The 27,315-nt window shown below is 42.4% G+C and overlaps 1 protein-coding gene and 1 long non-coding RNA gene across 3 annotated transcripts in view; one reads left to right on the top strand and one right to left on the bottom strand.

Annotated features, from left to right (window-relative positions):
- Positions 1–27,315, top strand: part of LOC141144204 (pituitary tumor-transforming gene 1 protein-interacting protein-like) — a 96,193-nt gene that overhangs the window by 48,897 nt on the left and 19,981 nt on the right. Inside the window, exons 4-6 of one of the 2 annotated variants that reach the window (XM_073629656.1) lie at positions 3,438–3,552; positions 8,672–8,737; positions 24,594–24,640. In XM_073629656.1, coding sequence (XP_073485757.1) covers positions 3,438–3,552; positions 8,672–8,737; positions 24,594–24,640 — 228 coding nt within the window. Of the gene's footprint in view, positions 1–3,437; positions 3,553–8,668; positions 8,738–24,593; positions 24,641–27,315 lie in introns of both variants that reach the window. The other variant, XM_073629655.1, reaches the window with a different exon arrangement.
- LOC141144206 (uncharacterized) lies at positions 2,790–14,513 on the bottom strand. The gene is made up of 2 exons (XR_012244366.1): positions 14,279–14,513; positions 2,790–3,844 (listed from the first exon to the last, which is right to left on the bottom strand). It is a non-coding gene; the product is annotated as an uncharacterized lncRNA (long non-coding RNA).

The raw sequence follows: 27,315 nt of genomic DNA, 5'->3' as shown, positions 1-27,315 counted from the left end.
TCACTTCTATTTAAAAAAAAAAAAAAAAATTAAAACTTCTTTTTTTGTTTGCTTTGTTCATTAATATTTTTACACCTTTTAACATATATTTACACATTTCACATAAAAAAAAGCAGAAATTTGACTTCTAGTCATCCTAACCTATTATTAAAATGCATTTGTGCATAATAATTGTTAATGTAATTGATTTTTATTTTTTTCCTGTACTATGTTATATGTTAATGTTTTCTTTAAAATTCAGAATAAAAACAAACAATTCATTTATAAATAACTTTTCAATACTTTGTACCATTGATGACAACTGGAATGTAAACAAAAAAAGTTGCGGAAGGGGGAGGGGGTTACTAAAATAAAAAGTATTGGTAATCTTAAAGGGGGGGGGGGGGAAATTATCAGTGCATCCCTACTTTAAAGATATCATGGCTTGGGTTGTAGATTGTATGTTGATGCACTTTTAAAAACAACTGTCCCTCAGGCTGTCCCCTGTTCTCACATTGCAAACTATTCTGAATAATAACAAGCTGCTTATAGAGTCTCGTGTAGAAACTGTTTTGAAATGCATTGTGATCAGCATGTCTCAAATTTGACTGCAAAGGTGGAAAAAACACTGAGGATTGAACTTTACCTTTTCAGAAAAAATGAACCATACGCAGACCTGGGGATAGAAAATCACATTGTTCTTACTCTCCTTTCCTTAAATATTTCCTGTAAACTGGCTAAGTACATATATAGAAGATCAATAAAGATAACATCTGTAATTTTGTACACGTGTGCAACTAAAGGTGACCACCAATTATAAAAGTACCAAAGCGTGCATATGAGTACTCATACCAATTACTTCTATCGTACAGAAAAAGTATATGTGGATAAACCAAACCAATATTAAATGTGATAAATAAACACACAATAAGCTGTTATAGCAAACAGTATAACAAATGCCAAGTGCAAAGTGGAAAAAAAATAAACCCCACTGTAAGTCAGTGTATAAATGGAAAAATATATATATAATGTGTGTGTGTGTGTGTGTGTGTGTGTGTGTGTGTGTGTATATGTATAACAACAGTTCCCATATAAGTAGTATTCAGGCTGTACACATCGGTAAGACAGAAGAACATCAGCAGGTGACATGAGTGCTTGTATTATCTCCAGGTGACTTGTGTGCTCCCCCACAAGGGTCCCCACTCACCGGATTCAATCACCCCTACGGGGGTATTCTGCATATATTACTCTCTATTAAGGCCGGTTATACCAGGTGACTACTAGTTGGGTCCCAGAAGCGTCTCCGATTCCAGTCAGCCCTGCGGGGGTAGTTCATTTAAAGTTGCTCTCACTATAAACCGATTCGGTCAGGTGTCATCTATATGGGTCCCAGTAGCGTTCCTTAGATCATAGATCGAATGGATAGAGCCATAGGTATATTCTGCGACAAAGTACCCCGAATTAGTGGGTCCTACTCTAGTAATAGAATGGAAGATCCTTTGTCTCAACTATGGGAGCCAAACTCCTCTGTGTGGGAGAACTGAAGGGGAAGAACCGCTCTGAATCATCTCCACAGCCCTGCATAAAGCGATTGGGGGGGGGGGGGGAGTGGGTGTTCACCTTCCTTGCTTCTTAACCTTTTCAGACAAAAAAAAAAACGAACTATTTTAAAATGAGTCTGGGAGCTTTTTTTTTTTTTTTTTTTTTTTTTTTTTTTTTTTTTTAGTTTCTGCTGATGTGATTTGTTTTTGTTTACCCCAACATGTCATACATTGGGAAGAATTTACTAAAACTGGAGCAGCTATGCTTGGCAACTAGCTTTCCCTAAAGTTTTAAAAATGAAACTAGAAGCTGATTGGTTCCCATGCACAGCTGCCCCAGATTCTGTCTTCTCCAGTCTTTGTACATCCCATCATAGTAGCATAGCAGATTTAGAGTAGATACATGTATTTTAGATTTTAATTAGAAATGGTTAAAACAATGTTTTTAATGCATTTTCCTGCAATTCTTCCTGGCACAGTTCCAGATTTTTACCCCAAAAGTTAGCCAGCAATGTCTGCTCATTAAAATAATGTTCCATCCCCAGACCTGCTCCATTCTGTATATCCCTCTGCCGATTGCCGGTGCTGGCGTTGCAACGCAGATGTGGGTACGTTGTATCATATCTTCTGGACATGCCCTTCAATTACTCCCTATTGGCAGTTGGTCCACTCCCTACTCCATTCCATCTTTGGCTCCCGGGTGCCTTTCAATCCTTCACTTTTTCTTTTGGGCCTTCCACCCCCTTCTTTCTCTAAAATGGCTAGAAAGCTTCATGCGCATGTATTAACTGTTGCACAATGCATGATTGCTCTTAAGTGGAAGAAGCGAGATTCTTCTCCTATGGCTGATCTGCACTCCAGGGTCCGAGATGTGAAACGGATGTAAAGCCTGACCACGTCAATAAATGACACTCTTGATGCCCATAATTGGGTTCGGAATTGTGGGATTTGTTGGAATCCCCTTCAGCATGAAGTTTTATTAACTTGGCAACGTCCTGTGTGGATGATGACTCTGGTCTCTGGGGTGGGTCCTGGTGTGGGTGGTTGTTCTTTACTACTTTTTATTTTCTCCCTTTCTTCTCTCCCTGACTCTGTCTTGCTCGATTGTATGTTTTTTGCCAATGTGCCCATTTCAGCGGTCTTTCCCACTACGGTGTACATCATTAGACAGTTGTGCTATTGTATTAATATTGCTGTGATTTGAGATCATTGAATCTGAAGTTGATATCTATTATCCCCACCTGCAGGATCTACATGTCCGATTTCACGTTTTTGTTTTTTTTTTTGTTTTTGTTTTTTTTTTTCTTTTCATGATTCTATTGTCAACAGGCGCTTATTGGCTTTTGTAATGTATGTTCTTGTCCTTTTTGTTGAAAATCAATAAAACTGTCAGTTTAAAAAAAAAATGTCCCATAAATGTGATTTTTTTTTTTTACTGCAAAGCAAAATGGTTATGCTCAAAGTGACGTGCATTTTGCTTTAGGGCAGCTTTATTCTCCTTTTAATGCTACATTGTGTCACACGAATGGGGGAAAAAAAAAAAAATTAGTTTGTATAAATTGTTAATGTAGCATTCAGATGAGAACACGTTAGGTTGGCAAGAATACAAACTGGCACAATGGTGACTTTTTTTGTTTTTACAGGTTTGCAATTTAAAAAAAAAAAAAAAAAAAGATAAAGTATGTTGTGTTTACTTAGGTGATGCAGCGTGTGTGTGCAAAAAATGTATGAAAAATAATATGTAATGAAATTAAAAGGTAGATAAGTGTCATGCTCCTAACCATGTACAACATGGCTCCTCTTCTGCCATCGTGGAATGTGGTGAGAGCCAAACTACCACCTCAACACCACTGCTGCCAATCCATCTGTTCATTATTCCATTTCTGACATTTTCATTGTTGCTTTTGTATCTTTCAGTAAACTTTCAAGTGCTGATTATCGCCATGTCTGTGGTGTTGGGAGTCATCCTTTTATGTATCATCGTCTGCTGCTGTTACTGTTGTTACTGCAGGAAAAGCTCGAGTACCAGGCTGTAAGTACCACGTTAGTTGATAGTATTGCTTTAACTGAACATTTTCTGATGCCTGTGAAGGTTCTCCTTTTTATCCAGGGCTTGGTATAGCTAGTAGTAGTCATTCACCTTCACAAGGACTTGGTTTATAATGTTGAAGATGTTTCTACAGCTGAGAAAGTTACCTGATTGTGGAATATCTTCAATTGTCTTCATTAGATTTAGTAGAGCTTCCCTTAGGATCTTTCAGAATACCTTTCCCTAAATTAATGTAGACCAGGGGTAGGCAAACTTTGGAGTGGTGAAGATCTACCTGGACAACATAGAAAAGATCAAAGATCACCAGCGAGTGCGGCACTTTTTATTTAAGAAATTAACTAGCAAGCTCCCAATAAAAAAATAAAGACAACATAAAGAAAACTTAGATATAATAAAACTAATGTCACTGTAAAAATATAAACTCAGTCTACCTTTTTTAAAGTTTTGCTTCAGTGAGACACTTTGCATTGACTATCATTCACAATTTTTTTCATGTCCGGGGAGTAATCGGTCACCCCCACAAGTCTGATGCTGGAGTTCATCATGAAAGCAGAACTTCCAGTACTGCAGGCTGATTTGCTCATCTAGTCTGCTCCTCTTTCTTACCAGTGTAAGTAGTATGTAGAGCAGTGTACAGAGGTCAGTAGTATGTAGAGCAGTGTACAGAGGTCAGTAGCATGTAGAGCAGTGTACAGAGGTCAGTAGCATGTAGAGCAGTGTACAGAGGTCAGTAGCATGTAGAGCAGTGTACAGAGGTCAGTAGCATGTAGAGCAGTGTACAGAGGTCAGTAGTATGTAGGGCAGTGTACAGAGGTCAGTAGCATGTAGAGCAGTGTACAGAGGTCAGTAGCATGTAGAGCAGTGTACAGAGGTCAGTAGTATGTAGGGAATTGCGCAGAGGCCAATAGGATGAAAAGAAGTGTACAGAGGTCAGCAGTATTAAAAACCATGTATATGGATCAGTAAGACAGAGGACAGGGGGGTCAGGAGGGCATTAAAATTAATATTTTATCAGAGCAACCCTCTATTGTATAATGTGTAAAATAATGCTTTATTAAATATATAAAAAATGCTGATAATTAACCACTTCCGGGGACCGCCCACTGTCGTTATATGTTGGTACTTTGAAGAGGAATATCGTTGTTATGGCAGCAGCTAGCTGCCATAACCCCGGTATCCTCTTTTTCAGCGGGCGGTCCGCTTCAAGATAAAAGTGGTCCCTGTGGCGGATTCGCCACGAGATGACTTTTATCGTCCCCTCCCACCGCGCTCCGGTGTCCTTCGCCGCTTACCGGAGCCGTCGGCAGCAGCGGAGGCGATCGGATGTTGCTCCTTGTGTGACATTGAGACGAGTGAGGGGGAGATGGCCCCTTCCCGTCTCCATATACATATTATTATTTATTTTTTTTTTTTATTGCATTTTAGTGTAAATATGATATCTGAGGTCTTTTTGACCCCAGATCTCATATTTAAGAGCTCCTGTCATGCTTTTTTTTTTTTTCTATTACAAGGGATGTTTACATTCCTTGTAATAGGAATAAAAGTGACACAATTTTATTTTATTTTTTTTAAAAGAACAGTGTAAAAATAAAAGCTAAAATAAATAAGTAAGAAATTTTTTTTTTTTTAAACGCGCCCCGTCCCGACGAGCTTGTGTGCAGAAGCGAACACATACGCGAGTAGTGCCCGCATGTGAAAACGGTGTTTAAACCATGCATGTGAGGTATTGCCGCGATCGTTAGAGCAAGAGCAATAATTCTAGCCCTAGACCTCCTCTGTAACTGAAAACATGCAACCTGTAGAATTTTTTTAAAAGTCGCGTATGGAGATTTTTAAGGGTAAAAGTTTGTTGCCATTCCACGAGCGGGCGCAATTTTGAAGCGTGACATGTTGGGTATCAGTTTACTCGGCGTAACATTATCTTTCGCAATATAAAAAAAAAATTGGGCTAACTTTACTGTTGTCTTACACTTTTTTGAATTAAAAAAAAAAAATAAAAATTTTTTTCCACAAAAAAAAAAAGTGCGCTTGTAAGACCGCTGCGCAAATACAGTGTGTCAAAGTATTACAACGACCAAAATTTTATTCTCTAGGGTGTTAGAAAAAAATGTATAAAGTTTGGGGTTCAAAGTAATTTTCTAGCAAAAAAAAAAATTGTTTTTACCTTGTAAACAACAAATCTCAGAAAGAGGCTCGGTCCTTAAGTGGTTAAGAATAAAAAGTGATAAATACAATGATGTGCAAAATTAATAAAATAATTTCGACCTAGTTGCTGCTTTCACTGAAAAAACGTGTTCACTTCACATTGAATCGAATGCCAACACAGTGCTGCACTACTAGTATATAATCACAAATCAATAAAATGAATAACGTGACACAATGAAAACATCCATGTGTATAGTCCCAATATCAAATGTTTGCAGTATCAACAGATGACATCAAGGATTCAAACTTCACCCCAAAATGTGTACAAATAATAATCAAAAGTGCTAGTGCTCTCCTCCACCATTGTGCTCTGGCTGCTTGCCTCACAATCAGGCCCCTGTTTTACCAGCGGCTCAAACAGCAGGTCCCCTGATGCTAGCGTGTTATTCCTCCATATCACCCTTTTCCTCCTTAAAGGGGAGTTCCACCCGTTTTTTAGTTTATCAAGTCAGCAGCTACAAAAAGCATAGCTGCTGACTTTTAATAAACTGACACTCACCTGTCCCAAGGTCCAGCAATGTGGCCGCCCGGAGCCTCGTTCCTCTCCACCTCCTCTCCTCGGTGCCGTCATAGCAACTGTGGGCAACCGGCAGTGATGGTTTACGGCTTCACATCCGGGCGCTGCACTCTATTGGGCAGCCAATCTTCTGGGACCTGTGTTGTGTCCCAGAAGATTGCTGGCAGGAAGGGGCTGCCTAGGGCGAGAGGAGGAGTCGCCTAGGCAGCCAAAAAGAGGAAGGAGGAAGTAGGACAGGAAGTCAATGGACTTGGCAAATGTGGCATGTCAGGGGACGAGGAGTGCTTAAAGCGGAAGTTCCACTTTTGGGAAATCCTGTTCTCACTCAAGGAAATCCTGTATATATGGGGACAAAAACACTGGCTCTAGTGCTCTGTTTCAATAATTTTTTTTCCTCCAGTAAAAGCAGTATACAAAATAGTGTGGCACTTGAACAGCGCAGTATTCAAGAATATCAATCTCCATGTACAAACGGGATGACCGCGGGATGATGGTACAGGAGGGTGCAGTGCAAAGGGGGGGTCAGGAAAACATGGTGCAGGGGAGTCAGGAGAGTGCAGTGCAAGGGGGTCAGAAGGGTATGGTGCAGGGGGTCATGTAATAATTTTAAACTATTTTAGGGTTTTTAAACGGTATGTGCAAAGAGATCACACAAATACTTAAAAAGTATAACATTTATTAAAAGTAATGACAGATACAGATTAAGGAAATATAACAAGAATACTTAACTAAAGATGCTGTTTCCACGGAGTCCGCCATAAAGGCATGGCCAGGTAATCAGTCCAGATGCTTGCATGTTACATGATGCTGCTCTGGAGATGGGACTAGCCTATTCCAGTTTGGGCTGTGGTAGATGCAGACCAAGTTGTTTGGACAGTGATCTCAACTGTTAAGGTGGATAGTTGGCTCGGTCATCCTGCATTCCTCAAGCTTTACATCAGTAAGGTAAAACAATACATATGACCTTATATGGCCTCCTTAACCAGGATATTAGAGGCTTTATTAGATATTAGTGATGCCAACCTTTAATAAAGAATATGAAATATGCAATTTCCCGGAATTGTGGACCATCTATTCTATTATATTCCAAAATCAGATGATACGAGGAAGGACTTCAGTTTTGTTGGTATCTGTGCCCGATTGGGGCGATATCTGTACATTTCCTTTCTCTTTGACACTAGGATGAAAAGTCAGAGCATCAATGGGACATAAATACACAAACATCAAAAATGTATTTTCTTTTTTAATCCTTCCCCACTTTATCCATAGTTGAGATCTGTGTTCCCATTGGTAGAGAGTTCCCAGTACTTCCCCAGCGCAAAGAAATCCCTCCACCATTGGGGACACAGGCAGGCTGAACACTATAGACTTGTATACCTACAGCTAGCCCATGCATGCATCGAAATTTGGCCAGTCCCTGTTGAACCGCCTGCATTTCCATCCATGTATGGGCAGTTTTACTCTCCTATGCTGTCCAAACTAGGAAATTCTGTTATGGCTGGAGCTAAGCAGCATAAGAGAGCTATAAATCCATGCAATAATCTGTATCAACTGTCCTTTACATATCGAATACCACAAAAGAAAAAAAAACGCAAATGTGCATTCAGTAAATTCAGCTTACACCTACAATAAAACATAATGCATTGAAAAGATTTTCAATCATTAGCAAATAATGCACAGTAATGAAAAAAGTGCATGCTTTAGAATTTGAGCTGACTACACACTCTCCTACTCTTCAGTCACTCTGATCATGCCTCATGATGAGTAACATCCAGTCAAAACTCAGGAAAGGCACCACATGACTTCAGCATGCCCAATCATGCTGAGGTGTGGAGCAGCCAATCACCTGCTTTAACTGTCTTTATCTGCAGACCAAAGTTCATCCCTTTTGATCTGCAGGTGAATGAACAGAGCTACAAAATTAAACAATGTTTCTTTGTATCTTTCTGTATTTGTGGCTGAGCAATGTTGTTGATTAACATTGTCAGTCTGCTTTTTTTTTTTTTCTTTTTTTTGACAGCTCCAATTGCCAGGACCTTCTCTGTGTACTCGGCAATGCAGCTCTGAATTATCGTGGGGGGTGGGGGTGGGGGGGGGGGGTCCCAGTAGCAGGGCAGAAGGACTGGAATTTCTACACCCGCCTTGTGTACAGTGATGAAATTTGTTTGAGTGTGTCTAGAACACCCAAAGTCTGCAGCTGGTTAAAATGAGCTCCATCGTTCTTTCATGACGTTACTTGACTCTCAAAATTTGTTCAGGAGATGGTAAAATAGCTTCCTCTCTTTAAATTTCTTCAGCAGGTCCTTTTTGACTTAAACTACATTGTTTAATGCCCACAAAATGTGACAACTTCTGTCCTATTCTGTCCTTTCCTAGTAGACTGGAAGCAGAAGAAGAGAATCTTATCCGAGAGAGAGAAAGGAGGAAACAGGAATCCCTCCAGAGGTACATTGTTTACTGTCATTTTGTGCAGCGGATGGCTCTATGAATTATTAAGAACCTCGTTATTTAAACTAGATAAATAAACCAGCGGGATATCTCTCCTCCTCATCGGAGGTGACGAGTCTGATAAGGTGACAGCGCCGTGTTCTGTGATGACGTCAATAGATGGGTGTTTTAGGTGATGAACAAGAGTACATTTATCCCGGATCATTGACCTCTCGATGATAGGAGATGCAGACTTTGGACTGAAAGCAGTGACACATTTTGGTTTTATCTACTCTTTCCCGTCTTTCAGTCTATGGGCAGCTTTGACAAAACTGAAAACCAATAGATTTATATGAGCCTCTTAAATTTTTTTTTTGTTTTTTTTTTTTTGTTTTTTGTTTTTTTTTTCTATAGCAGGGAAGAGTTAGAACCTCTATTGATAAGGACAGGTTAGTACCTTTTTTGAGAATGGCACCTTTCACGCACGCCTTCCATTGCTCGATTACATAGTTGGTCAGGTTGAGAAACTGCACAAGTCCATCTAGTTCAACCAATAAAAAAAAGTAACTACATAGAAAACCTCCATATACACAATCCTATACTCACAAATGATCCAGGGAAAGGCAAAAAAAATCCCTATGAAGCCTGATCCAATTTTTCTCTAGCCAGGGGAAAAAAATCCTTCCTGATCCCCTCAGTAGGCTATCGGATATTCCCTGGATCAACAATCTTTGTGTTATTTCCTAATAAACCTATATAGTGTGTCACCATTTCGACCTGTGCTTTAGATGGATCAAAAATGAACTGCAATGTATAGCTACGAATGTAAACAAATACCAACTAAGTTGCTAGTAAGGTTAGGCAATTTTAGTTCTTATGGCTCTTCTGTAATCGGTGGAGTGGCTTGTGATTGCTTTGGGCTGCTCTGGGCTCTGCAGGCTGTGGGTTTGATTGCTTCCCCCTGTCTTCTGGAGGCTTCTAGAATGTAGTGGGCGGAAGGGTCAAATTAATGGCCTAAACATTTACGTGGCCCCAGCCAACCCGTCTCTTTAAATAATGTGCAAATCGTGCTCCCCTTCAGATGTGGACCCCTATATTATAAGAGTCACAAGCACTTTATATTCTGGATATGCTGAAACTTGTAGTCCTCCTTACTGGTTATTTTCCCCAGTGGTGTGCCATGACGCAGTATTTTTGCTCATAGGCAGACCTAGAGAGGATGGCAAAAAGATCCATATAGTGTAATTTTGTTTCTCAAAATAATTGACAAAGCAGTTACACTCACTCGCCCATGAAGAAATGCACGCAAAATGCCGAACCGGATTGGCGTGTGTCTCACCGGCTGGAAATTACATCACTACTCGCGATCACTTGACGGGTTTCGCCCCTCCCACAGGGCATTGGCAAAGGACTGTGGGTGGTGACGTCATTTGCGGTCGGTGAGACGCACGCTGATGCGAACTTCCGGTTCAGCATTTTGCATGCTTTTCTTCATGCACAAGTGAGTGTAACTGCTTTTTAGCAATCATTTTATTCAATCCATTATTTTACTAAATGAAATTACACTATTTGGATCTTTTTTGCCATCCTCTTTATTTCCGCCTATGAGTGAAAATACTGCATTATGGCACACCACTGGAGAACATAAGCAGCAAGGAGGCCTACAAGTGCCAGCATATCCAGGACAATATAAAGTGCTTGCGACTCTTATAATATGAGTCCACACCAGTCGCTGAGTAAATGGGGACACTGAAGGGGAGCACGCTTTGCACTTTATAAAGAGACAGCACTTGGCACGATTGATCATCACAATCTGCATGTATGAAGATACAAGGATATTGACTAATTTTATGAATGACACATGTTTGTGTATTTATCCATTCTTTATTTCACTTAATTAGTTATTTCAATTGTTTATTGCAAATGTATTTATCTTGAGTACACAAGTGGGGATTTATTTTTATGTAGCCAGCGAACATCAGTAATTTATGGCCATCCAGTATTAAATCTTTGCCTGGTTTTCCTGTTCTCTATGTCTGTAGAAGTGCATTTCGATCTATATAATCCAGGTATTGTACTATAACCGGGCGAGGTTGTTTGCAATGTGGGATGTTGGGACCAATTTAATGGGCCCATTCCACTTTTACATGTATTTGAGTCCCGGTATATCCGGAATTTTATTTGAACAGATGGACGGCAGCATGCCAGCTTTGTGGGATTCTGGCAGCCCTACCAGGTAGTGCTCAAAACATCTATGTATGCAGTGTTTTGAAGTATCCCACATCTTCTTTAGGCTGGGTTAACATATATGCGAATTGGATGCATTTAAAACCGCATTCAATTCTCATGACATGTGAATGTTACCGGCTCTCAATGGAGCTGGTTCACACGTGTCTGGGGCGGGCATAGTGCCGTTTCAAAAAAGGTCCTGTATGTTTTTGAGTCCGGTTCCGGTGCGACTTTAGGCAAAAATTTGCACCCGAGCCAGAACGTACCGGACCCCAGACTGGAAACCTGCAGATTTGTGAACCTGGCCTTAAACCCCCATCCAAGTTGGCCTGCAATAATTGTTGAAATAGGCAACCCCTATACTATTTACTGAGGCAGAGGAGTGAATGTTTGCCTGGCTACACTTGTGGTAAAGAACCTGAGACAAAATCAGCGGCCCTTGTGGGCATGAGCGCTACACTTACATCCGAGTCTGTTCAGGTTTGTCAGACCGAATGCAGGAGGTTTGCTCCCAGGTCCGTATTTGCAAACCTGAGCAGATGTGGGTGGATATAGACATATGTTTGTTTACATCCAGCTACCCGTAATGACTACATGCGTCTGTGTTTTTCCTCTTCTCACAAGATGGAGAAAAGAGTGGGATGAATATGGATGTTACATGTGACCTTTTATTTCCATCAGTCTTTATTTTCCATCAGTCTATGTATCCCCATCTGAGACAGAAAGGGTGCCCATGTGAAAGCGACCAGTGTCTCAACAGCATCCCCCATTTCTTGTATGGGTGTCACAAAGACAGGAAGTAAGGTTAAAGTCCCTCCTAAGCGGGCACAGACAGAAATATATCTATTTATGTGGAATGAATCAAAGGCGTGTATGTGTGTGTATGTATATGTGTGTGTATGTATATGTGTGTGTATGTATATGTGTGTGTGTGTGTGTGTGTATGTATATATATATATATATATATATATATATATATATATATATATATATATATATATATATAATTATTTATCTCTTCAAGCATCATACAGCTTTAATTATTTTATATGCATAATTAATAAAGAGTATTTGCAGGTATGAGTATTTTATATTTAGTTACGTTGGTCAAGCTTTGACCAGTAACTGTATATACCATACTTGGCCAATGCCTGTGTAAGCTGGAAATTTACTGATGCAGACACCACTAGTCCACTAGCTTTCGGATCCCATGCATGTCAGCCAGCCTACAGCGATGTAAACACAGGTGGTTGGCCACCTGGCATGGGTGACATTCATAGAATGCTATGCATTTTCTGACTGGGCGAGGTCTGGCAATGACATCACGCTTTCCATTTGTCCAGTCAGAAAATGTTTTGCGTTTTATTCAGAGAATGCAAAGCTTTCTCTAAATGGTGCCCAAGCCTGGCGGCTAACCTCCTGTGTACAGAATGCAGGGAATGTGGGAGGGACTAGAGACGGACCACTAGCTATGATCTGTCTGCATTGCTTCGAGAAGCAGAGGGTCCCAGTGGTGACATCACTGGGTCTAAAATACAGAATGTATCGAAAACCATCTTTTATAAGACTTGGCATGTCCTTGCATGGGAGAGACCAGGGAAGGCATAATATAAACGAATACTTCTCAACCCTGTTCTCAAGCACCCCCAACAGGCCATGTTTTGGGAACTTCTCTTAGATAAAATAGCTGTCCAAAATACCAAGCCATTGACTCTGATTTAAAAGCACCTGTGCAAGATAAAGGAAAACCTGCAGACATGGCCTGTTGGGGGTATTTGAGGACAGGGTTGAGAACCACTGATATAAACAAACAAATCTTTCACATGGGCGATGCGTTCAGGTCTGCCTGTCAGTTTTTCAGTAGACCTGATTCATGTGTTCCTATGGACTGGTGGGTGTAAAAGGACTTGTGTCTGTTTACAGTCGCCTACCTCCAATCTGATCCGGTCCACTAAGAAAAACTGGAAGGGGATCCATTCCCCTTCGTCTAGACAGGTCAGATCGGAGAACAGTCAGATGTAAATGGACCACTTGACTGTAGCAGATTGTGAAGACTTGTATTTTTTTTTTGTTTGTTTTTATAATTAAAATAATAAACCGATTTATACTTGCTGTGTACAATGGTTTTGCACAGAGCAGCCCTAAATCCCCCTCTTTTTTCGGGTCCCCTGCCAGCTCTCCTGGCTCCTCCTCTGCCCCAATAGCAATTTGCTTCCTATCACTGAAGATGTGCCGGCTCGATCTCCAACAGGGCTGTGTGCGTCTGTAGACACAGTGTGGCTCAGCCCCGCCCTCTGCTCAAAGGATTTGATTGACGACATCAGGAGCCAATGGTAACCGCTGCTATCAGCAAAGCCTGTGAGACCAGGAAGAGGGAGAGAAGACCTGCAGCCAGGCAAAGTACTGGATCAATAAGGGACTTTGGTAAGTGGAAGGAAGATATTGGGCAGTGCATAGAATGCATTAAAAGAGAAGTTTTGGGGTTTTTGCACATTTATGCTTAGGTGGTGCTACATCTGTCCCCCACTGGCTCTAACACTAAGTGCCGAGTGATCTAACACCGCAGATCGCTTGGTTCTCACAGCTCCACGAGCAGAGAGCTTGGTAGTCAGCAGCTCTCTCCTCTTACAGCCCCCCCCTCACTGGGAGGGGGAGAAGGACCGGCAGCACTGACTTCTTTGTCGTGATCTTGCTTGGACCTGCTCTGTGTGGGCTTCAGCCTGCTGTCTGCTGAAAACGGGTCACTGGAGTACAGAATGAACTGCACTCCTGTCATCCACAGGACAAGAACAGCCAAACGAGCTTTGGCTGTACTTTTCCTTTAAGAAAAAAAGCCTTTAGTGTTTACAATCACTTTAAGCTTTGTGCAAGGGTTTCTTTTCGAGGGAACAGTGATCCTTTTACACGAAGAAGGGGGATGATGAGCGTGGGTGGCCCCGTTATAAACTAAAGAGAAATTTTAATCTATTTTATAAGATATCAGGTTGCAGATTGAAGTGGCATGGTCATATTTAATCAAGAAACATTATACAGTATAATGGGTTGTGTTGTAATTGTATTATCCAGTTTTCAGTCCATCTTTAATACCCTTTAAAGACTTCCAGAGAAGTAGAAGGGGGAAAAATAAAAAGTATAGCTTGTCGGTGCAGCAATAGATCAGATGGCATGTGCTGTGCCGGCCCAGCTACGAGTGCTTAATGTTTATTTACAGAAGCAGAATAGATGGATGCATTCAGTCTGCACCTGCCACAATGTGATTTGGTGTCCATTACCGCGATGGACAGCGCGTCTCAACAGTTTAAAAATGAGTAGTTCCAGAGTATTACTTACCCTGTATAATGATCAGCGCCGTACATAGCGACTTGCAGGAACAGATGGCAGTCGATGTACTGTTCCCATTTCCAGCCCTGCTGTTCTGTTTATTCACAGCTCGAGTGTTGATATAAGAAAACCTTTTCATGCCTGATGGCATAATGCTGTCGAGTGGATTTGTGTGCCCAGGACCACTGATCGAATGCACACTGGGGCTTTTAGAGAAACGCGACTTTCCAGTCGCCGGGAAAACTGGCAAGACCGCAAAGAAAATTGACACTTAAAGCAGTCCTGTGCCCAAAAATTGAAGGGCACTTTAATTATGAAAACTGAAAGCTTGCTGTATTAGCTCAGAATCCTTCCTCTATCATCTGACCACCAATACTGAGGATTGTGTCATATGGGCTCCTCGGGGGGATTGGCTTTCAGGCCAGGTTTGGCCAATCAACATCTTTGGCTAAGCAGTGCTCCTCTTCTTCAGCAGGCACCCTGTGACCAATACCGAGGAGCTGGCCACAAGGCCAGCTGCCATCAAAAGCCAACATTTCTTTTAATTAAAGTAACTTTTGTATTAAAACCGTATTAAACCCCAAAGCAAACATTTCTATGTTGCAGTTTACCAATTCTTTGATGTGATGGCTGCATTTCATTTTCTTTTTTAGGCTTTCTTTCCTTTTTATGCTCATCTGGGCAGTAAGTCTTTTTTGTTTTTCAAAAGAACAAGCTCTCCTGCAGATGAAGCAGTTAGAGAGTCGAGAAAAAAACATTTATCGCTGACAGTGTTGCTTACAATAATCCCAAAAGGAAAAAAACTGTTTGCAGTAACTGCCTAAAAGCTGGAGTTTGGCTTCAATCTGTTAGTACATCTAGCACCCCCCCTCCTTCATTCAGAGTGGGGGCATTCTAATACTGGAGGTGTGCTACTGGCCAGGTCACCAAGTGAAAACAGCGGGGGGGGGGGGGGGGGGGAGCCTAAAACAAACTAATGCAGTCGCCACATCTAATGATTGGAAATTCGTTTTTGGGTTTAATGCTGCTTTGGGAGGAACTTTGAATTGTAAAATATAACTTAAAGGGCACCAATAAAAATGTTGTAAAATGCCTTCATTTAATAAAAATCAGCAGCTACAAAAGGTGTAGCTGCTGACTTTTTTTTTTTAATAAACACACTCCCCTGTCCCATGGTCCAGCGATGCGGTCACCCGAAGCCTTCGTTCTATCCCTCTTCTCTCTGCGGTGCCGGCATCATTACCGTGTGCCCCCCGCTGTGACAGTGTGCGGCTTCACAGCAGGGTGCGCACTGCGCATGCATGAGTCGCGTTGCGCCTCCTGAATGGCTGCGCAATCCTCTGAGACCTGTGATGTGTCCCAGTAGATTGCAGGAACTAGGCGGCCCAGGCGGAAGTGGGAGCTGGGGGGGGGGGGGGCGGTTACCTGTCAAAACTAGGTACCCCCCCCCCCCCCAAAAAAAAAAAATTAACTGCCAAATATGGCATGTCAGGATTGCTTAAAGCGGCAGTTCCACTTTTGGGTGGAACTCCACTTTAAAGGCCAACTCCACCTTTTGCACCATGTTTACATCCTTATTTAGGGAGTAACACATAACCTGATGTATTTTAACCTGAAACCACCACTCACCATAACGGATCCTCTTGGTTGTATATATGTGAAAGCCTCAGTTTAATGCCGCTCCTCGGGCCAGGCCTACTGAAATGTTTCGCCCACCCCCTGGGGCTTAGTCATAGGGAGCCAACACCCTACCATATAACCTGGTGCAAATGGGAACCCACACCCCTGTGACAATATGTGGGGATCTGTCTCTGCTGCAGCAGCTCTCACTGTAATGTGTTCTTTGGCTCCTTGGTTGATCAGCTTTATGGACCCCTGTACACTCATTTAGGGATCATGCAAGAAAACAAATCCCAAACAAAACAAGTATAAATCCTTCAGATTAAATATGAGAAAAAGTTTCTCGGTAAAAGCCATGCTGGAAGATTTGCAAATTGTTCTTTGCAGCTTTGTTTTATAGTCTTTCGCATTTTGTTCTGCATATATATCAAAAATTCATTAAAAGCTCCGTGTCGGGGGGATGTTATGGATTTGCATCAGACACAATCCTCTCTGAAAACTGCACCGCCACCTTCTGCTAATTCATTAAACCTGACTTGTTTCCTGTACCGTTTATTTACAGGCGAGATCGGAGACTGTGCTCTGCAGCGCCCTGCGTGACAAAATGTTTGAGTGCGTTAATCTGACAATATTGTAAATTCTGGGTGAAATTATGACGGGCTTTAAATAAACAGCGATATTTACGCCAATGCGGTGCTGTTACTTCACTAACAAATGTACTGATATTTCCCAGAATGCAATCGGGGACTGAAGAAGTGGATCTGGTTATGGTTACATAAGGAAACAAGGAGGCTATAAATCGAACGGAGTTCGGAGGCAGATGGTTTGTTAGTACTTAAAGCCCAACTGAACGTTTCAGTTCACATCTGCTAAATACATTCCCAGAGCATTAAAACAAAAGATGTGCCAAGTCTTGCAAAGTTTGTTTTCTTTGGAAAGCAGCCACAGCCAAAGCAGAAAAGCCTGTCCCCTGCCAGCATGCTGCAGAGGAGGACCCTTGCTCTCTGTGACGAGGAGCCTTTTGTTAGTGTGCAGCACACAGTGTGTGTATATATGTGTGTGTGTGTGTGTGTGTGTGTGTGTGTGTGTGTGTGTGTGTGTATATATATATATATATATATATATATATATATATATATATATATATATATATATATATATATATATATATATATATATATACATACATACATACATACATACATACATACATACATACATACATACATACACACACACACACGTGAGTACACCCCTCACCTTTTTGTAAATATCTCATTATATATTTTCATGTGACAACACTGAAGTAATGACACTTTGCTACAATGTAAAGTAGTGAGTGTACAGCTTGTATAACAGTGTAAATTTGCTGTCCCCTCAAAATAACCCAACACACAGCCATTAATGTCTAAACCACTGGCAACAAAAGTGAGTACACCCCTTAGTGAAAATGTCCAAATTGGGCCCAATTAGCCATTTTCCCTCCCCGGTGTCATGTGACTCCTTGGTGTTACAAGATCTCAGGTGTGAATGGGGAGCAGGTGTGTTAAATTTGGTGTTTATTGCTCTCACTCTCTTATACTGGTCACTGGAAGTTCAACATGGCACCTCATGGCAAAGAACTCAGAGTCTGAAAAAAGATGGCCTAGGCTATAAGAAGATTGCCAAGTCCCTGAAACTGAGCTGCAGCACAGTGACCAAGACCATACAGCGGTTTAACAGGACAGGTTCCACTCAGAACAGACCTCGTCATGGTCGACCAATGAAGTTGAGTGCACGCGCTCAGCGTCCTATCCAGAGGTTGTCTTTGGGAAATAGACGTATGAGTGCTGCCAGCATTGCTGCAGAGGTTGAAGGGGTGGGGAGTCAGCCTGTCAGTGCTCAGACCATACACCGCACACTGCATCAAATTGGTCTGCATGGCTGTCGTCCCACAAGGAAGCCTCTTCTAAAGATGTTGCACAAGAAGCCCACAAGCAGTTTGCTGAAGACAAGCAGACGAAGGACACTGATTACTGGAACCATGTCCTGTGGTCTGATGAGACCAAGAAACTTATTTGTAAGGATGGGCTCGGGCGTGTTTGCACACTCCTTGTGCAGAGCCCGCCAGGAAGTCGGCACGACGCTAATCACAGGCAGTGAGACCTTTTCCAATCTCTGCAGCTGCACAGTGGGAAAATGTCTCCTTGCCTGTGATTAGCGCCGCGCCGTGCCGACTTCCTGGCGGGCTCTGCACCTGGAGTGTGCGAACACGCCCGAGCCCATCCTTACGTATTTGGTTCAGATAGTGTCAAGGTGTCAAGAGTGTGTGGCGGCAACCAGGTGAGGGGTACAAAGACAAGTGTGTCTTGCCTACAGTCAAGCATGGTGGTGGAAGTGTCATGGTCTGGGGCTGCATGAGTGCTGCCGGCACTGGGGAGCTACAGATCATTGAGGGAACCATGACTGCCAACATGTACTGTGACATACTGAAGCAGAGCATGATCCCCTCCCTTCGGAGACTGGGCCACAGGGCAATATTCCAACATAACGACCCCAAACACACCTCCAATATGACCACTGCCTTGCTAAAGAAGCTGAGGGTAAAGGTGATGGACTGGCCAAGCATGTCTCCAGACCTAAACCCTATTGCGCATCTGTGGGGCGTCCTCAAATGGAAGGTGGTGGAGCGCAAGGTCTCTAACATCCACCAGCTCCATGATGTCATCATGAAGGAGTGGAAGAGGACTCCAGTGGCAACCTGTGAAGCTCTGGAGAATTCCATGCCCAAGAGGGTTAAGGCAGTGCTGGAAAATAATAGTGGCCACTTAGGGGTGTACTCACTTTTGTTGCCAGCAGTTTAGACATTAATGGCTGTGTTGAGTTATTTTGAGTTGAGGGGACAGCAAATTTCACTGTTTACAAGCTGTACACTCACTACTTTACATTGTAGAAAAGTGTAATTTCTTCACTGTTGTCACATAAAAAGAATAAATGTGAGGGGTGTACTCACTTTTGTGAGAGTGTGTGTATATGTATGTGTGTAAAATATATTATAGATATAAAATATGCACCGAATGGGTTTTTTAGTGACGAAACCAATACCAAAAATAAATCTTCCTTGATCCCGAAAAAAATATTTTTATGCAGGAGATGGTGAGAGACTGGGGACATGGTACAGGAGATGATCAGAGACTGGGGACATGATACAAGAGATCAATGCAGCCTCACCAGTGCCCGTCAGATACAGCCAGCCAGTGTCCCCATTGCAGCGTAGCCAGTGTCCCCATTACAGCCAGTGAAGGGAGTGGAGAGCTGCCGCCTGTTTGATTACAGCGCCGGGAACATCACAGCTTTCATTTCAATAGCTGTGTGTTCCCCGCTACGCGCCGTCACATACAGCCCCTCCCCCTTGTCCGGGGAACTTTGATAGACCACCCTTTCCAGGAGTGTCCGGACAAGGGGGAGGGGCTGTATGTGACGGCGCGCAGCGGGAACACACAGCTATTGAAATGAAAGCTGTGATGTTCCTGGCGCTGTAATCAAACAGGCGGCGGCGGCGGCTCTCCCCCCTTTCAACGATATAGGAAGCCCCCTGATAGGCGGCACCAGGGGCAGAGCACCGCCCAGGCCCCACCCCATTTTCAGCGCCAGTTTTGGCAAAAATTCTCTTTCGGCTTTTTTGCTGAAAGGGCCGTTTTCGGCCGATATGTTTTGGTGGCCGAAATTCCGGTTCATCCCTATTTATTTATTTATTTATGTGTGTATATATAGAGATATAGATATATATAGATATATAATATCATTTCTGTGCAGCGCAGTAAAAAGGGATGTTAGTTTCAAAGAGAGCGTTGTGAAACCATGTAGCATGTCTGCATTTTCGTGCAACCCCACCTGAAGGCAGCATAGTGTGACCAGGGTACATCAGTAACCATTGTTTGATTTGTGTCCTTGCAGTTGCTCAGGGTAGAAAAACACTGATCTCCTCTATTTCCTCTGAAGCCCAATCCACATTCAACTCGCACTCCAAAGGCCACTGACAGGTGGTGAGGCATTGTACGTGATTGTGGGGCATTTGCCGCTTTTTCCTAATTTACTTTAATGTGTAGTGTTCAGCGGACTTGTTTGCCACATGTTGGGTAAAGTTTGCCACAAGCGCGATGCTTCACACCCCCATCCGCTGCGTATTGCAGCTTAAAGTGGTTGTAAAGGCTCAGGGATTTTTTTTACCTTCATGCATTCTATGCATGAAGGTAAAAAAAAAAAACCTCAATGCAGCAGCCCCCCAGTCCTCCTTAATACCTGAGCCTGATCTTCTTCCTCAAGCGATATGCATGAGAGCCTTAGCTTTCCAGGGACTCTCCCTCCTCATTGGCTGAGACAGCAGCGGGAGCCCTTGGCGGGGCTGAGCTACGGCTCTGTGTGAATGGACAGCGGGAGGGAGCCTGCCTGGGTGCACCTATAACAAGCTAAGCTGCCTGCTATGGGGCCATTCGGCAGGAGGGAGGGGCTAGAAGCGCCGGTGGGGGACCCGAGAAGAGGCGGATTGGGACTGCTCTGTGCAAAACTATTACACAGAACAAGTGAGTATTATTTTATTATTTTGTTATTTTAATTATTTCAAAAAATCAGAAGCTTTACTATCACTTTAATTGAGCCACATTTCTGCCCCCCCCCCTCCTCCTTTAAAGTAGTATTAAACCCAAAAGCAAACCTTTATATAAATACCGCAGCTTGCCAATTTCCTTGATGTGGTGGTTGTATTCGTTTTTTTATTTTATTTTCACCTGGTGATCCAGCCAGTTGGTCTGTTCTTTTGAAGAGGAAAACAAAAAAAAAAAGCTGTCCTGCAGATATGGCAGTTAGACGGTTGAGTAAAACCATTTATCACTGACAGGGGTGCTTACAATGATTAATTTTTGTTTGTTGAACCTTTTATCCCAAAAGGTAAAAACTGTTTGCTGTAACTGCTTAAAAGGTGTGAGCTGGAGTTTGGCTTCAATTTGTTAGTGTATCTAAATCTGCTAATACACTTAACCCCCCCTAGACTAAAAAGGTTGCTGTCCAAAGATGTCCCCTGTGCTCCTTCATCCAGAGTGGAGAAACTCCAATATAGGAAGTGTGTTACTGGCCAGATCACCAGGGGAAAAAGCCTAAAAAAATCTAATGCAGCCGCCACATCTAATGATGGGTAAGCTGCAATATATTCATTTTTTTTTTTTTTTTCTCCTGAGTTTAAAATCCCTTTAATTTTAGCTAAATGCTAAAATAACTCCTTTTTTATAAATCTCCTTTTGTAGAAATTGCCATTTTTACCTTTTTTCTGTAGGAATGTGCCAGTCATAGCGTCTTAATGTTTTGTCTTTATAAAAACTAATTTTCCGGTGACATTTTATAGAAATTCTCATGCAAAAGAAGGCAACAAAAAATTAAAGGCTGTAAATGATTTAAAAATCAATTTTCCGTTCATTTTTCTCTCTAATTATTACAGTTCTGTCTGTCTTTCCATGTCTGTGAAAGTTAATGTGATTGTATATGCAAAGCAGGAAAGTTAATAATTCATGCAATCATTTTTGCAAACACGTTAATTACACGACATGTTCCTCCATCGGCGCCCGAGCCGTGGCAATAATTGGGTGTAAGATTACACTCCGTCATTGTGATCTGCCCCTCTGTACATCCCTCCTGATGACTTCTCTACAATGTTATTATTATACCGGTATTTTACAGAACAGAAAAATTAATGCTTACTCAAAGCTTGCCAATTAATAGAACGATCGTCAAATGAGGTGACTTATTAGGTGCTCCCGGCACACGGTGGCCTCCATAAAAACGGCTCCTTTCAGCACCGGTAGACACAAAATTGCAGTTTAGGGAAAATCGTCGATCTGTCACTTTGTGATTTGCCGACTCTCTTGTCTGGAGACGCTTCTGCGCAGGAGGGCAATGCTGGCGAGATTGAACCTTTTATTTGGAGAATATATTGCTACTTCTTGCTACTTGACCGTGAAAGTTACCGAAATAAAACTATTATTCCTCCGGGCCTGGAACACTATTTTAGATGCTGTGCAGTTTTCTTTTCAGGGCTTTATTTCAGGAGTTTATAAAGAAGAAAACAAAAGCTACGTCAGGCGTCTTGTTAACAGCCCAACTCTGGAGAAATTCTTAAAGTGTTACTAAACCCACATTAGAATCAGTCTGTATATGCAGTAAAGCATGCTTGTTATACTCCCTGTGGAACCTAAGGGGTTAATCCTCTGCATTGCGTAAAAAGGCTGCTTGATCCTGTCTTCTCTGATCCTCCCCTTATTTTATTGTTCCCAATCCATCTGCTGATAGAACAGAGCCTTGGAGTCACTCTGCTCATGCTCAGTTTGGTGTGTATTGCTAGAGAGGTGTTTTTTTTTGGGGGGGGGAGTGCATGTGATCAGCACAGGGCCAATCAGTACTGTCCAGACAGAGGTTCAGGGGTCATGCAGCCTCATATGACAGTCAGAGGAGAATAAAAACTCTGATAGAAGTGACAAGTCTGCTATATACTGCTGATGAGAAAGTATTTGGCAGTTTATATTTACTAAAATAACTGCATTTCCATGTTCTGTGGGAGAACAGATATAGTGAATACAGGGTCCTGGGTTTAGTAACACTTTCATTCTTGGTGCAGTGGTCAGGGGTTTGTGTCACTTGTGGTCACCCAGACAGGAAATGAGTGGAAATCCCTTCTTAAAGCTGAACTTCAGCCTTCCCATTCGTTTTGCACAGTTGTACAGGCTCCTCTCCTGTACTGAATCTGTTCGTTCTGATTTCACTGCACACTGTGAGCTTCTCGCAATGCATTAGAAGCTGAAGAAATTCAAACGGAGCCCCACTGGTAGACATTCAGCATCATCTAGCCCAGGGATCTCCAAACTTTCTAAACAAAGGGCCAATTTCAAGTCCTTTAGACTTCATGGGGGGCCAGACTAGGGTCAGTTGGAGTCGGCAATGTCCCATAGTTTGTGTCGGTGGGAAGAATTGTGCCCCATCATAGGTGTCGGTGGGAGAAATTGTGCCCCAAGCTGTTGTCGGTGGGAGGACTTGTGCCCCATGGCTGGTGTCAGTGGGAGGAGTTATGCCCCATGGCTGGTGTCGGTGGGAGGACTTGTGCCACATGGCTGGTGTCGGTGGGAGGAATTGCGCCCCAAGGCTGGTGTCGGTGGGAGGACTTGTGCCCCAAGCTGTTGTCGGTGGGAGGACTTGTGCCCCATGGCTGTTGTCAGTGGGAGGAGTTATGCCCCATGGCTGGTGTCGGTGGGAGGACTTGTGCCCCAAGGCTGGTGTCGGTGGGAGGAATTGTGCCTTTGTGTTTTTTCAGTCATGTGGCATTACCCTGTGTAGTCTGCATGCAAATGCCGCCTGGGAACCCCAGCACCTCCAGACTGAAATGCTCCCATCAATATATTGTGGAATTTGTATAATCTTTCCCAAGAGCCAGCATTGGGCCTGAACTGTTAGGTGGAGTACTGAGACAGGGTGCTGTGATGTTTTCAGGAAGCTATGTACAGCACTCTGCCCCTCTAGCCATGATCTTTCTGCGTTGTAGAGAGAGACACTGAGACCCAGTGATGTTACTTGGTCCAAAATAACGTAATATAATGAAAACCAAAAGGTTGTAATTAAAATGTCATTTATAATGTTGATGAGGGAGGAACCAGGAATAAGTGGTTTAACCTTCATTTTTAGGCCTCATTCACGCAGTCATACTGATTTTACAATGGTCTTCAGCCATCTGGGTTGCACAAGTGTTCCATGCAGGGGCCTGCAGACTGCTTGGTGAAATCAATGACAAGCAGCTGGCTGCTTGGACTCCTATGAACCTCTATGCACATCCCAGAATGCACAGCCGTGTGAGTCTGATGTCTACTTTCTGATCCTTGCATTGGACCTGCATAGATGTGCATTCCAGGATGCATACGTAGGTCCATGTAGTCAGCTTCTTATCATTGATTTTAACAGGCTACCTGTAGGCCCCTGTATGAAACATCTGTGCAACCTGGACGGCTGCAGATGGCAATACCCATAAATCATCATAAATAGCAGATATGCTGCAAAATGTATTCACATATGCGTGATGTGACCTGCCTATATTTTGTGGACAAATTGGAGGATTCGTCATATTCGTACACATCATGCCTTTTTTGTTGTGTATGGACTTGTGTTGGACAATTTTTTATAGTGATTTTGAAGCACATTTGCAATTTTTTTTCAGAAGAAATATGCTTCAGTTATAGATCTGTGCATGTAGCAACATGGCCCAATGAAAGGAGCCTAAAACACCAGATTTTATGATTACTTTTTTTTTGTATTCTCTTTTTTTTTTTTTTTGAGATTTAAACTTTTATTTGCAAGGCTAAAAATAAAGATCTTTATTACCCACCAACGTGCCATGAAATACGCAAGACTAGGCACTTATGTCTTTAATTTATCAAGATGCTGCAGGAGGGACTGTATAAATCTATAGGTTAAAAAGACACTCAGCTGCTTGTGATCACTCTGTGTAGTAATAGAAAGAATAATGCCAAATATTTTCAGTGGCCTCTGCTGGTGAAATCTAGTATTGCAGTGTGAAGGTACAATGCCTCATGCTCCTGTAAACCAGGTGTTTTCTGGGAGGAGCTTATGCTATATATGCATACAGATGTCACTTAATATCCTTGTCTGATTTTGTGTTAAATTTCTGTTGCAGGAAGAGTGAGAGGACCATAAAACACAATGAGATTAGGAAGAAATATGGTAAGTTTGTGTGTGTGTTTTTTTTTTTTTTTTTTTTTTTTTTTTTTTTTTTTTTTTTTTTTTTTTTTTTTTAGTTTTGTCATTTTGAGCTTGTCTACAAAATGTTGTATACCTAACTTTGAGTGCAGAGTTTAAAGAAAATGCAAAATATGTACCTGAACCAGAACTCTGGCAGGCTTTGTCGGGTTGCTGGGCATTTGGTCCATTTGTAATTCAGGTACCCCCAGTACCCCAAAATTCCCGGGTTATAAAGTTTTTAGATTTTCATGTTGCACACACAAATATTGGATGCAAATTAACCATCAGTGCCAACCACAAACAGTGAAAGTTCCTGCATACTCATTTTATAATGCCAAAAAATTAAGATTATGCTTCAAAAACAGCTTGATAGGAATGCCATCACATCACACACCCCCCACCCCCCTCTCACCACCACCACCATCATAATTTCTACCTTCTTACTGGTTGCTGGGTTGAAAAAAAGAATGGAAGGGTCCATGATGTCGCTTTGGTGATCACACACTACAAAATTCTAAGCGTTTACCACACAAGAGCTGTGTTCTGCGTAAGTTTAATACACTAAAGAAGGATTTCTACTGCCCGGAGAGGAACCAAGCCATAGTGGATGGACATGGGTGTTGAGATTCTCCTGGATTTGTTTGATGTTTACCTGTTTGTTTACCTGAGACTGAAGCATTACGTATATCCTGTTCCCAAAGACCTTTAATGAAAAATGACGCGTGAGTCTACCCTAGAGATAAAAATGATAGCCAGATAGCACGTGCCAAATTGAATACGTTGACCCTCCAGGGCCATGTCAGCATGTGCTTGATAATTTTGACAATGCCAGTAGCGCTGTATAATTTATTTTTTTTATTTTGATCAAAAAGCGCTTTATCGAAAATACAATAAGTCACAGTAAACATTTCCAGAGCAGTACAGTCAAATATGTGCAAATGAAATATGAAAATTCCCATACACTTCCACAGAAGGGTATACAGTATACAGTAAGATCGCATAATAAAGTGATAGACATCTGAAACCTCAAGTCTGTGTAGTCAACACAGGAAAAAATTTAAATGCTATGAAACCAATCTCCAAGCCATTAAAGTGATACTAAATTCTAATGTGTGTTTTTTTTTTTTTTTTCTTAAAACCTAAAAAATGTTTATATACTTGCCTGTTCCGTGAAATGGTTTCGCTCAGAGCAGCCTGGATCCTCCTCTTCTCGGGTCCCTTGCCAGCGCTCCTGGCCCCTCCCTCCTGTCGAGTGCCCGCACAGCAAGCAGCTTTTGCTATGGGCATCCAAGCCGAGCAGCGCTGTGTGCACATTCAGACACGGGCTCTCGATTGGTCCACGCCCCTCTTTCTCTTGATTGGCTAACTGACTTTAACAGCAGTGGGAGCCAATGGCACCGTTGCTGTGTCTCGTGCATGCACATCGCTGGATAGAGATTTTTTTTTTTTCCTTCCTACCTTTTTATGAAGTACATAGTGTGCTTCCGATCCATCCGGGCCGCAGTGCAGGACATCATATGCTTTTGTGCGGCGGGCACCCCCCCCCCCCCCGCTGTCTTCCGCCAGAACACAAGCTGGCTATTCACAAAGCGCCGCGCGACTCGTGTATGCGCAGTAGGAAACAGGCAGTGAAGCAGCAAGGCTCCTAAATGGCGCCTGCACCTGATCAGATGGACGGATTGGCCTCGGGGGGCCGACATCGCGGGCTCCCTGGATCCTCATTAAAAGTCAGCAGCTACAGTGTTTGTAGCTGCTGACTTTAAAAAAAAAATATTTTTGCTGGTATAACACCGCTTTAATGCACAATAGAATGAATGCATTAAGATAAAAAAAAACTGCCTTTACTACAACTTTAACCACTTCAGCCCCAGAAGGGTTTACCCCCTTCCTGACCAAGCCCTTTTTTTTGCGATACGGCACTGCGTCGCTTTAACTGATAATTGTGCAGTCGTGTGACGGTATACCCTAATAAAATTGACGTCCTTTTTTCCCCACAAATAGAGCTTTCTTTTGGTAGGGGGGAATGGGCTCACTAGAACATGACAGATCACTGCTCCCGATCACTGGGAGCAGTAGATCCCTGTCATGTTGCTAGGCAGAACTGGGAAATGCCTTGTTTACATAAGCATCTCCCCGTTCTGCCTCTCCGTGTCAAGATCGCGGGCCACAAGCTGACATAGAGTTCACGCACGCGCCCACTAGCCGCCGATGACTTAGCGACGTACGTTGTTTTATGCACCCGTACCACTTTGCCGATGTATATCGGCGTGATCCGGTCGGCAAGTGGCTAAAGTAATAACTAAAGGCAAAACTTTTTTTTTTTTTCTTTACTTTTGGATAGAAGAGGGATTCAAACGCTTGTCGGTTTGTATTGCTGTCTGTGACCCGTTAGGAAAATTAAAGTGTTACTAAGCCCAGGACTCTGCATTCACTATATCTGTTCTCCTACAGTACCCAGAACATGGAAATGCAATCGTTTTAGTAAATATAGACTTCTAAATACCTTTTCTCATTGGCAGTATATATAGCAGTCTTGTGACTTCTATCAGTGTCTGGTTAAAACTTGTAGGAGAAGTTTTTTCATTCTCCTTGGATTGTCCTATGAGGCTGCAGGACCCCTGACCCTCTGTCTGGACTGTGCTAAACGGCCCTGTGCT

This window comes from Aquarana catesbeiana, linkage group LG05 (assembly GCF_042186555.1).
Source record: "Aquarana catesbeiana isolate 2022-GZ linkage group LG05, ASM4218655v1, whole genome shotgun sequence".
NCBI classification, from domain to species: Eukaryota; Metazoa; Chordata; class Amphibia; order Anura; family Ranidae; genus Aquarana; species Aquarana catesbeiana.
Note: the sequence above shows the minus strand (reverse complement) of the source record. Positions and strands in the feature narration are given on the sequence as shown.